At 38.9% G+C, this 11,657-nt stretch overlaps 1 protein-coding gene across 1 annotated transcript in view; it reads left to right on the forward strand.

Moving 5' to 3' along the window:
- POU6F2 (POU class 6 homeobox 2) overlaps positions 1-11,657 on the forward strand; it is a gene marked incomplete at its 5' end in the record, with an annotated part of 116,201 nt that overhangs the window by 59,411 nt on the left and 45,133 nt on the right. Inside the window, one exon of the mRNA XM_014547164.1 lies at positions 4,789-4,935. Within this exon, the coding sequence (XP_014402650.1) occupies positions 4,789-4,935 (147 nt within the window). The remainder of the gene's footprint in view (positions 1-4,788; positions 4,936-11,657) is intronic.

The following is an 11,657-nucleotide window of genomic DNA, read 5'->3' on the forward strand; positions in this document are numbered from 1 at the left end:
AATCAAATATGAGAAGCCCAAGACAAGCAGGAGAAATCATGTTTTAAAATACTTCTTTATGATGTCCTCCAGTCTGAAATATTTCTTATATGTTTTATTGATTTTGAGAGAGAGAGGAAGGGAGAGTGATAGAGAGATAGAAACATTGATGAGAAAGGAACATCATCAATCGTCTGCCTCCTGCACGCCCCCTACTGGGGATTGAGCCTGCAGTCTGGGCATGTGCCCTGACCAGATATGAACCAGCGACCTCTTGGTTCCTGGATCGACACTCAACCGCTGAGCCACACCGGCTAGGCCAGTCTGCAATATTTTTAACCAACTTATTTGTCTTTTTAATCATGAAACTCACCTCATCTAATAATCGTGTTAGTTAGCTAATATTTTCTTTTAAGCTACCCTTTAAAAAATAAGTACAGTGCCCTAGCCGGTTTGGCTCAGTGGATTGAGCATCAGCCTGCGGACCTAAGGGTCCCAAGTTCGATTCCGGTCAAGGGCACGTGCCCAGGTTGGGGGCTCAATCCCCAGTGGGGGGCATGCAGGAGGCAGCTGGTCAATGATTCTCTCTCATTGATGTTTCTGTCTTTCCCTCTCCCTCTCCCTTCCTCTCTGAAATCAAGATACTTTTAAAAAAATAAGTACAGCAAAATTAGAGAATACAGTTAAAATATAAAAATAGAGAGTATACCTGGGTTTGCAATATTTCAAAAGTAGAAAGATATTTGTTGAGTTGAATTCGAATTCTGATAAACTGATCAGTTCAACAGCCTCAAACATAATATGAACTGTGAGAATAACGAGCATTTATTAAGAATGTGATATGTGCAAAGTATTGTTCTCAAACTTTTGCATGTGTAATCTCACTTAATTCTCATCATTACTCTGTGAGCGTGTACCTGACATAACTGCTATTTTTAAATGCATATTTTTTTCATTTTGTATTGTTTCATTCACTTATATCATGAACATTTTCCATTTTTCTACATAGTAACATGGATACTCTTTTTACGCCCATTTTACCCATGAGACAAGGAGGCATGGTTTACTAAAAGTCACAGCCCAGGCAGTCTGGTTGCAGAGCCAATGCCTTCAACTGCATGAATGGAAGACATGGCTCTGTGAGGTTTGGGGGTCCTTCCTTACTTGAACAAAACTATTTTAAAAATTATTCTGTTATTTTCTTCCCTAGAAGTTTGGGAGATGGTATCTTAAGAAATCCATGTTTCTCTTAGTAGGTTTTTAGACTATCTAAGGTTCCGAATTATAGCTTAATGTATTCACAGGCCAGAATCCATTTGGGTGGAACATGAGAACTCTGGCCCCCTGCAGATCCTTGCTTTGAGATCTTCCGCGTTTATAAATTGCATGCACTAGAATTCAGCATGTCTTCCAAGTTGGTCTGTTGAAAATGCAAGTACGTAATGCAGTCAGACTTTATCTGGGCCATCCTTGGCTGGTCAGGCACACTGGCAATGAAAGATCTGAAGGCCTAAACTTGGCAGCAACTTCACAATATCCAGTTGACCCCAGAACGTTAGCATGCTCATTATGTGCATTTATTGTGCCTGGGCGCCCCGCTGTCCAAATCTACCCCGAGTCTCCAATCAAGAGGAAGCGTTGATAGGAGCACTGCTAATATGACATGACTGGGGACAACACAGAGTGACATGACCCGAGGTGATGAAGAGAACACTTGTGGTTTCCCCCCCGTCCCCTCCCCCCTCCTCGCCACATGTCTTCTGCATATAACATCCCTGCCTTGGCAGTTGCAGACAGAAAAGCCAAAAGATATCAAGTTGTATCCATCAACAACCCAATGGTCCACCTGAAATGCTGTCAGCTTACAGATTGACTTGTAGCCACTGTCTGCATACACCACGCTCTCTCGCCTGTAGTTCTAGCTCTAGTTCCAGGGGCCAGCAAGGCATCTCCCGAGAGCTCACGCGCTTTTCACAAAGACCTAGGGATGCCAGACAGGAAATAAGTCATCCAGTTGGCATTTGCACCATTAAGAATGAAAGGCAGCAAAAAGGAACAAATTGGGTTTCGATCTAGGCCCAGATATAGAGGAAATAAACATTAAAAATGAACAAAATCTGTACATTTGTGGTTGCTGAAGCAGTCTTCCAAAGCAGAAGGTACCCATTCCTGGCCCCATTACACAAAGGCTCAGAGTCAACCGTTAAATATCTATTTGGTTTTACATTTAGAATAATAATTTAACCTTTATATAATGCCTGTATTTACAGAAAATACATGGGACTATAGCTGAACAACACACAAGTGTCCTAAGTGTGGGAAATTCTCACTCTGCACGGCTGTATTGTATCCAGAGAGTAATTCCACAATTTCCTACGTGAATTTTTGATTGACCTAGAGGTTAAGAAATGTCTTACAATTTCTAAAAATATTTTCCCTTCATTAACTAGGAATCACATCTATTTTCTTCAGAGAGAATTCCATATACACGGAGTGACCAGATTATAATAACCGGCCAGATTATTATGACCACCCCATCAGTACAATGAAGTGAATTAGTTATGCAAATAATAATAATAATAAAACCTTGGGAGTATTTGCTTAGGAAGTTTTCAATATTCAGTATTTTTGGAAGTGTCAATGAAGCACCGATGGGGTGGTCATAATCATCTGGCCTGTCATTATAATCTGGCCACTCAGTGTATACTGACTTACATTTTTCATCCAAAATTGTATATTCAACACTAAAACCAAACTCCACATAATTTAATCTTTCTTTGAGGATTAAGAAGATTATTTTGAGATCTCCCTGAAACTCGGGAATTTCATTATGATTTCAACTTGTATTACATAAAAGAAATGTCAACCCAGCAGCTGGCAGACTATCTGAGACGAGTATACCAATGGGCAGTCCCTGTCTGGCAGTTTGGGGATGGGATTCCTCAAGGGATCTCTTTACTTTATGAGTGAAAAATGAACACACTATGAACTTTATCACTTTAGGTAGTCAAGCCAAAAGCAAAAAGAGTTCTCTCTTAATATTACCATTTCTTGCCTCATATACACTGTCAAAATATACCCAGAAAACTAAGATCAAGGCAACCTGAATTTTAAATCTCATGGTGGTAATCTGGCATAAGACAGGGTTTCTCTTTAGGCTGATGAATGAGAATTTTTTTTTCTCCTTAAAAAGAAAATCATTATTGTCGTTTAGTAGAGAGATAAAGGCAAAAGACATAAAGGAATGAGCTTAAAATGGATTTCCATTTTTAAAAAATGTGCTAGGTCAATGGGATTACTGTAGAACTAGTTATGCAAAAATTGGTAATAAATAAATAAAGAAACCAATAAGATAAAAATATCACATTTATGAAGAAAGAATTATTAATTCCTATTCTTCTTTATGTTCCTTTGACAACTAGTATTTCTTCATTGTGAAATGGTATAAATTCTAGGCAAATTTTCAAAGTGATTAAATAATGAAATATTTTGGGGGGGAAAGAATGAAAAGAAAGAGAGAAAGAAAAGAGACTGAGAAAAGGATGGAGAAAGAAAGAAAGAAAGAAAGAAAGAAAGAAAGAAAGAAAGAAAGAAAGAGGCATCTTTCAAAGAGCTTCCAGGCCTTGCATTAAGTATGGGCATTAATTCTTTTTCTCCCAAGTCTTAGTCTTGGCAGGTTCCTGCTAAAATGCAGGAATTTCATGGATGTGGGAACCGGTGATGGAAAATGCATTGCTACACACAACAGTTGTTGTACTTGAGAGGAACTATATGGGGAAAAATAACACCCTAGAATAAATACAAATGAAATTCATGTATCAAAACCAATACTGTGAAAATAGTTATAATATTTCTTGAATTTATATCTAGTCATTAACCTAAATGCAGATTTTAGTTCAAGCTACACTTCTGCCTCATGGTCAGAAGGCCTGAAAACCTGTGGTGTGGAAAATTGGCAGGATAAAGAATATTGAATTGGTCTCCATGAAAAACTGATTTTGGCAGCCATAACCTCCCCGTTGAGTGCCCCCCTCCTTCCAAATCAAATTCTTCTTTCTATTTCACTCTTGTCCCAGGAAAGAAGCCAACAGAACAGTATATATCAGCTAAAATAGTAAGCAGATGTCAACCTGACCGTTCACCATAGGACCTTTCTCATTGGCCTTGAATCTCATGGTCAGGGTGAGTCCCTCAAAAAGGGACTCTAGACTCACCCTCTGAAAGCACAGACGTTGGAGGTTTCCATTTCTGCTGACTTTGGTTTCCTTCTTCTTTAGAGAAGGAGGTGGAGTGAGCCATCGGCCTTACCCGATAACCCTAAAAGAAACCGCAATTCCCAAATGAAAAAGATCAATTTATTTGAAAAAATCCAAAAAAAATATATTCCTCTCTTTCGCTCCTACTCCTGTTTTAATCCCACATTCTGTTTGGTTCCCTCAAGGAAAGTGGACATTTCCTCCGAGTTTTATTTAGTCTAGAGGACAAAAGGCAGGGACTTCTCCCAAATCATTTCCCCACCTAGGAAGATCCCAATGGCCCACCTCACTCTCTCCTGGGCTAGTCCTAAACCCAGGCTCCGTTAAGCACCCTAGTCTTGGTGGAGAATATTTTTCTCCCAGCCTCATTTCCAACCACCCCCAACCCCCACAGCTTCTGAGGGAATGTGCACCAGGCCCCCTCTGGTGGGTTCCGGGCCCTTTGCATGAGCTAGTTGGGGCGAGAACTTTCTCCCTCCGGTGAATGTTGTATTCGTGTGCTGTACCTGTGCGTCTCTCGGTGGTTTCACCCTGATCTTTTCTCTCTTTGCAGCTGGTTAATAATCCACTAGCAAGTCAGGCTGCAGCGGCTGCGGCAGCAGCAGCCATGGGCTCCATAGCAAGCTCACAGGCCTTTGGCAATGCCCTCTCCAGTCTTCAGGGGGTCACAGGTCAACTAGTTACTAATGCACAAGGACAGGTGAGTGGGAGATGGGAACAAGAGTGAATATTTATGGCAGATTGAACTCGGAAAGGAAATGAATTTCTTTTGCATGACAGTGATATGTAACCACATCTATATGAGGCAAATAAATAATGTTTACTAGCAATGTCAAGAATGGGAGAAGGGTTGGGAGGTTTTTCTATATTTTAGAAGGAAGATTTCTTTTTCCTTCTCCCCAGAATGTCTGTCACATTGTGTTTTTATTTCTATATGGTGACGTGTTTTCAGACCTTAATGGAAGAAATTAACTTTTCATAATAGGGTATTCTTTAAAAAAAAAAAGATAAAATTTTGGTTTTGCTTTTTTATTTTTTCATTCTTTTAAAACTTGGGTAATTTTGGAAATTGGTAAGTTTCCTTCTCTAACTGCTCTAAAATTTCTAAACTTAATAAGTTGACATGACAAGCCAGTTTCTGAATGTATGGGGAGGTGATCAGAAAAGACTGACAAAATTGTGTAAAAAATCGAAGAAAAAGGGTGAGTTAGAGTGAAGCCCCCTGCCAGTTGGCTGCACATGCCTAGCTTCTTGCTGATTCTCATGGAAGCTCGGTGGTCTCTTGTATGCTCACTCTGCCGGGCCAGCAAACCTTCCTCATGTCCTGAGCAGTACGCGCGCTCCCTTACACCACTAATGTGCCAGTGTTGTGGTCACCAAAATACTGATGGAGCTTAAGATGAGGTGGCTCCATCTTCAAAACCCCATTTAATATAAAAGCTGCTTGAAAAACAAACCAGAATTGAAGCTGATGGTGTCAGGGTGCCCTCCATTCAGAGGCCTGACACTTTGTCTCAAATGTTACCATTTCTTTTATTTTTTTCCTAGGCTCGCCATTTTAATCTTATTTCTCCGGGTATTATTGTATTTATATATACAATATAGTTTACATGCATTTTTAATCTTTATTAACAGTATTTCTGGTGATGACACACAAGGGAGAAGGAGCTTGCACCCTCTCCAAGATTTTTCCTCCCGGAGTTATTTAGCTGATAGTGAGTTTATGCATCCCTGCTTGGCCTGCTCTGTGGAGAACGGGAATTGTGATATCTCGAACCCTGCTTTTATTTTACATAAATAGTAAACAGAGATGCATTATAAGCTAAACCATCTCCAGTTAGGTCACAGGAAAAAAAGCTGACCTTGTTATATTTCCTGGGCGGGTGCAGGATTGTCCCGTCAGAACCCCGAGGGCTGAACGATAGAGCTTGTCAAAGAGCGGCCCCAGGTAATGAATCATCTTATCACAGGTGCACACCACACATATTAAAGGAGGATTGTATGAACACCGTGCCCTCCACAGTCACCTTTCAATGTCGGCTTTAACCCGTGTTCCAATCCCTTTTCATCAAAGTATCATTTTATGCAGCGGCTCTAAATGGGGGCTCTCAAAAGCCTATTAAGATTTCTGGAGGGACGGGTATTGGTGTGGAGGAAAAGTTGGTTATAATATCTATAACTCATTCTTAGATCAGGTCAATCCTAAAAGCTGTTTCCTAGAGTTATGCCCAAAATAGAACACCCCAATTTATTCCTGCGAGGCCGCTGGTAGAATTTAAGAGTGCGCGATAGAAACCCGATCCACTGATGTGTATTTCCCTCTGATTTTTCTGTTCCAGTGTCCAAGTAAAATGTACCACTATGCCCCACCACTTGAGAATTTGTGGTGGAGAGAATTCCTTAAGGATTATTAGGAGTTTGTTCTTCTGATAATTTAATGGCTGATCATTTTGGCAATTACAAACCCATCCCCTTACCAGGGGCTAGAGTTTCATCCTTTGCTTTGTTTGGCCCTTGCTTGCTCCCATCTCTCCCAGCCCATAATTACCCATAAGGAAATGAGTTTCAAAGTAGAAGCTTGATTGATACTCTGCATATAGTGAATAGACATTGATTGTATTTAAATTTTTTATTTTAGAAACTGTATTAAAATAGTTGATTTTATATAGTACACAAACCTCCTAAAATAAAAAAAAGATACATTTACAGAGAAATTAATATTGCCTACTCGTAAAATCTTTAAAAAAAATTGATTTCAGAGATGAAGGAAGAGGAAGAGGGGGATAGAAACATCAATGATGAGAGAGAACCATTGATCTGTTGCCTCTTGCACACTCCCTACTGGGAATTGAGCCCACAACCTGGGCATATGCCCTGAACAGGAATCGAACTGTGACCTCCTGGTTCATAGGTTGACGCTCAACCACTGAGCCATGCCAACTGGGCCCACTCATGAAATCTTGTCTGAGAGTTTTAGAAACATGCCCAATGACCCCATGTTTTCCCCGCAGTGCCAGAAGCGACCAAGATACTTACAGTTCTAAGTAGATGACTTGGCCACATTCACGTAGCACTATGTGTGTGTGTTTTAATCTTTGTAATATAAACACAATCATCTTCTCAGAAAAAAAGTACATGCCTGGATCTGTTGATACAAAGAGACCTATCCAGGTCTTACAAAGTGGTCAAATTACAACATAAAAGAAGGGCAAAAATTACTTGCTCAGTGTGTGTTCTTTTGGCTTGTATTAATGTGGTTCAAAAAGTAAAAATATATTGTAATCAAGTTAATAAAATTAGCCTTGCTCAAAATACTGCATAATATAGGACTACTATACTGAGCCAATTTTCAATTCCTTAAAAATCTCCAAAGAGCTTTCCCAGAAAAGGTACAAAAAGAAAACTCTTATATTTAGAGATTCTTTTCTTGTAAGTTTTTGATATTAACCATTTTTCATATTTGAAAATGCACCCAGAAATATATTTAGAGATTCTTTTCTTGTAAGTTTTTTATATTAACCATTTTTCATATTTGAAAATGCACCCAGAAGTAATAACATTAAAATCCAAGTGAACATTTGAAAAGCATGTTTACTCCACTGATAATTTGGTGAGGTAAGCCTACAGAGAAGCCATCTCCACTCCTAAGAGTCTCTTGGCTACCTAGAAACCAAGGTGAAATGGCCCAATAGCCAAGAGCCCTGACTGAATTCAGACCTGCCTGGGATTAGGTTTAGGCATCACCTTTTTCTAGTTATATGAACTTAGGGCAGTGACTTAACCTTCCTAAACCAGAACCTCATCCTCAAACTTCTAAGGTAACGAGGCAGGCTGGGCCAGTGGCGTGTGCTTGCTGGGCAAGGGGCCTAGGAGGCAGATGCCTCTCCTCACAGGGAGACTTTTCTTCTTCAGACTCTTGGCCTTCAACTCTCAACATGAAATCCCACCACCTGGGACTTGTCGTTTTGCTTTTATTGTCTGGAATCGGACTATGTTTCCATCTACTGGATCTCCATAAATTTAAAGGAATGGGAAATCTTGATTTATTTAAGATGTTTATTTTCTGTTCTTTCCCCTTCCCAATCAATAATTATGAGCAAATATGAAGGAAAAAGTGCAGTCATTCACTGTTTATACCTTTCTGACCCTGCCATTCATTTGCATTTAATTCAAAAGTCAGACACTATTCTACAGAGTGATTAGTTTTAACAGAAATACTAAGTTATAAAGCCACAAAGTGTATATATATATATTTACCATGTTAAGGTATTTTAAAATTATACCCAACCTCTCTCTGATGTGGGAAGATAACAAGCTTCCTATTGGTAATTAGTGATCATGAATTTTATAATGACGATTATAGTGCTGAGAAGAATAATCTAGTTCTCTTTACTTACCAAATTAGGAACTCATGCAAGTGTGGAAGCTAGGCAATGCAATGAGCACTAGCAATAGACTTGGTTGAATTCCCAAGTCAGTCAATAACTCGCTCTGTGACCTAAAGCAAATTACTTGAGCTCCCTGAACTTCAATTTTACTATATACTAAGGATAATAAAATCTAAATCCCTAGATTAGTAAGATTAAATGGGATATGTTAAAAAAGAAAAGCCCACCATAGCACCTATACACAAAGACTCAGTAATTGGTTGCCATCATCATCATCATTTAGAGTTGTGTAGTATTTTCTGGAATCCTATATTTAGTTTGAAGATACAACAAGAGACAATACAGTGTACAGACAAAAAAAAAAATACGGGGTTTGAAATAAGACTGCCATTCATTAGCTGTGAGACCTTGGGCAATAGACTTACCCTCTCTGTGCCTCAGTTTTTTTCATCTGAAAAATGGGGATAATAATGGCACCAGCTTCCAGGACTAAAGTGTTTAGAATGGAATCAGGCACAGAGTCACCATTCAGTAAATGCTATCACTCAGTAAATGCTATCTGTTATTAATAATTAAGATGCTATGTGCTTTCAATTCATAACTGTGCATAACTAACCCACTTTATGTGTGAAGAATTTGAGAATGTGAGAATCTTAGTAATAGGAGATTAAGTTATTTTAGGGGAACTCATCCTTACCCTGGATAGTTCAGCGTGTGTGTGTGTGTGTGTGTATGTATGTTTTCACAACACTCATTCAGTGGGTATGTTTAGGATTTGGCAAGTAGATTTACCATCGATTTGTTCAACTATAGAATTGGCTTCCCTTGTGCCCTTGGCAATATCTCCTTATTGGCATTATTGCAGAAAAATAAAAGCAAATAAAATTTTATTTTATCCTGGGGCTAAAAAAAAAAGGCTCTTACATTTTAACTGAAGCTCAGAATGTTTCTTGATGAAATTACCTCTTGACTACTGTGAAATTATCTTAAGTGGCACCAAGTCAAGTCCAAGGCCCCCTTGGGTCTTTAAAGAGCCAGTCAAGTAAAAAAAAAATCAACTAAACATTATGTGTTTTTAATATAGAAAAAATTAGAAGGATCCATTCAAGTTAGCCACAAATACACACACCATTGTATGAATAAACAATGGCTGAGGGGAGCTGGTTTGAGGGGGGAAAGGGATGTGCTATAGGACAGGAGTTGCCTCCTAAAAGGACCACAAGGCCCTGATGAATGAAAAACAGTCTGTTAATGCTAACAGAAGCCTGTGCCTTGTAGGGTAGAGCTACACCCTGAATGGTACAAAACCATTCCTGGTGCGTCCCCTCTATTCAACAGGCCTGAGCTGGACAGGGGTGGGTAGACATGCCGGAACCCCACCAGCTCCACACACCAACTGGAAGACCATTCTAGTATTATAACTTTCAAATGTGGCGAGAAGTACATATCTTAGGAAGAAACATGATGCTTACTTTGGGATGTTCCTCTGAATTATAACAATAGTGAGCTAGAGGATATCTCAAGAAGATGAAAGAGTAGGTTAGAGCAGTGATTCCCAAAGTGGGCGCTACCGCCCCCTGGTGGGCGCTGCAGCGATCCAGGGGGGCGGTGATGGCCACAGGCGCATTTATTTTAACTTTTTTTGTATTACCTTTCTATTCTGAGTTCAATAAATAGTTTCATAATTTCAAACTTCAATGTTTCTAATTTACACCTTTCTTTACTATATTTTACGAAAAAGGTAGAAACATTAACACATATATCTTTCTGTTTAATTGCTATTAAAATGTTAAAAAAATTAATTTCCAGGGGGTGCTGAGTAATAGTTTTTCTGGAAAGGGGGCGGTAGGCCAAATAAGTTTGGGAACCACTGGGTTAGAGCATGGGCTTTGAGGGAAACCGGTCTGATTGAAACACATTACAGAACTCTCTGTGCCTCTGTTTTCCTCATCCGTAAAACAGAAGTGATAAGACTTCTCCCATACTTTTTGGTTGTGGGATTCAATGTGTAATAGCAGGAAACGTGCTTAGCACAGTGCCTGCTATGGCTTAAGCATTTAATAAGTTACATTAACTTATCAATATATGAATGTTACAGCTATTCTTTCCAGGGTAAAATAACAGCAATTGACTCTGAACTATGTATGGGTTGCTAAAGTAATTCACATAATTTAAATTAAATGAGACTCTTTTAGAGAGAAAAAGCGCTACAAGATGAACGAAGATTAAGTTGTAATAAATGCAGATTTTAACCAAAGGACTGAGATATAATCAATTCATTCAGTAAGTGTCCCTGAGCCCTTCCATGGGTTTTATTAGATCTACTGTAGGGGAACTACCAAAGCCAAGCTGCCTGAATTTGTAAAACTAATGTCAAACCCTGTGCCAAGGAGAGAACGTGTGTAACTTTGACAATGTTACTAGAGCAAACGACGTGCATTAGATGTACACAGCTAACGCCGGCTGGTCAAGGATTTAGGAAATTTCACACATACTCTTTCATTGCATTTTTAATAATGAAATATATTAAATGTATAGGAACACTTTGTAAATATTTTTTCAAAAAGTTAATATAAAAGGCATCCTTGTTCACCACCTAGATATTAACATTTTTCCACATAAGCTTCAGTTCTGTTCTCTTGCTTATTTTTAAGAGAAATAAAAACATTACTGATACGGCTAAGGCCTTAACATCCTCTTTTCCCATTCCTCTCCTTCCCTTCCCAAGGTGATCACTGTGATAAAATCGGTGATTCCTTTCATGCAAGTTTTGCATTTTTAATACAAAAATATTGATTTTTTAAAAATAGGTACAAAATCATATATAGGAATACCATTTAAGTACAAAAAATTGAATATATTCTTAAGACATTTTTTAACAATCCTCGCCTGAAGATATTTTCATTGATTTGAGAGAGGAAGGGAAAAGGAGAGAGAAATGTGGATATCGATTGATTGCCTCTGGTACCCCAATCAGGGATCAAACCTGCAACCTAGTATGTACCCTGACCAGAATCAAAGGCCACAACCTTTT

Source organism: Myotis brandtii, unplaced genomic scaffold (assembly GCF_000412655.1).
Source record: "Myotis brandtii unplaced genomic scaffold, ASM41265v1 scaffold465, whole genome shotgun sequence".
NCBI classification, from domain to species: Eukaryota; Metazoa; Chordata; class Mammalia; order Chiroptera; family Vespertilionidae; genus Myotis; species Myotis brandtii.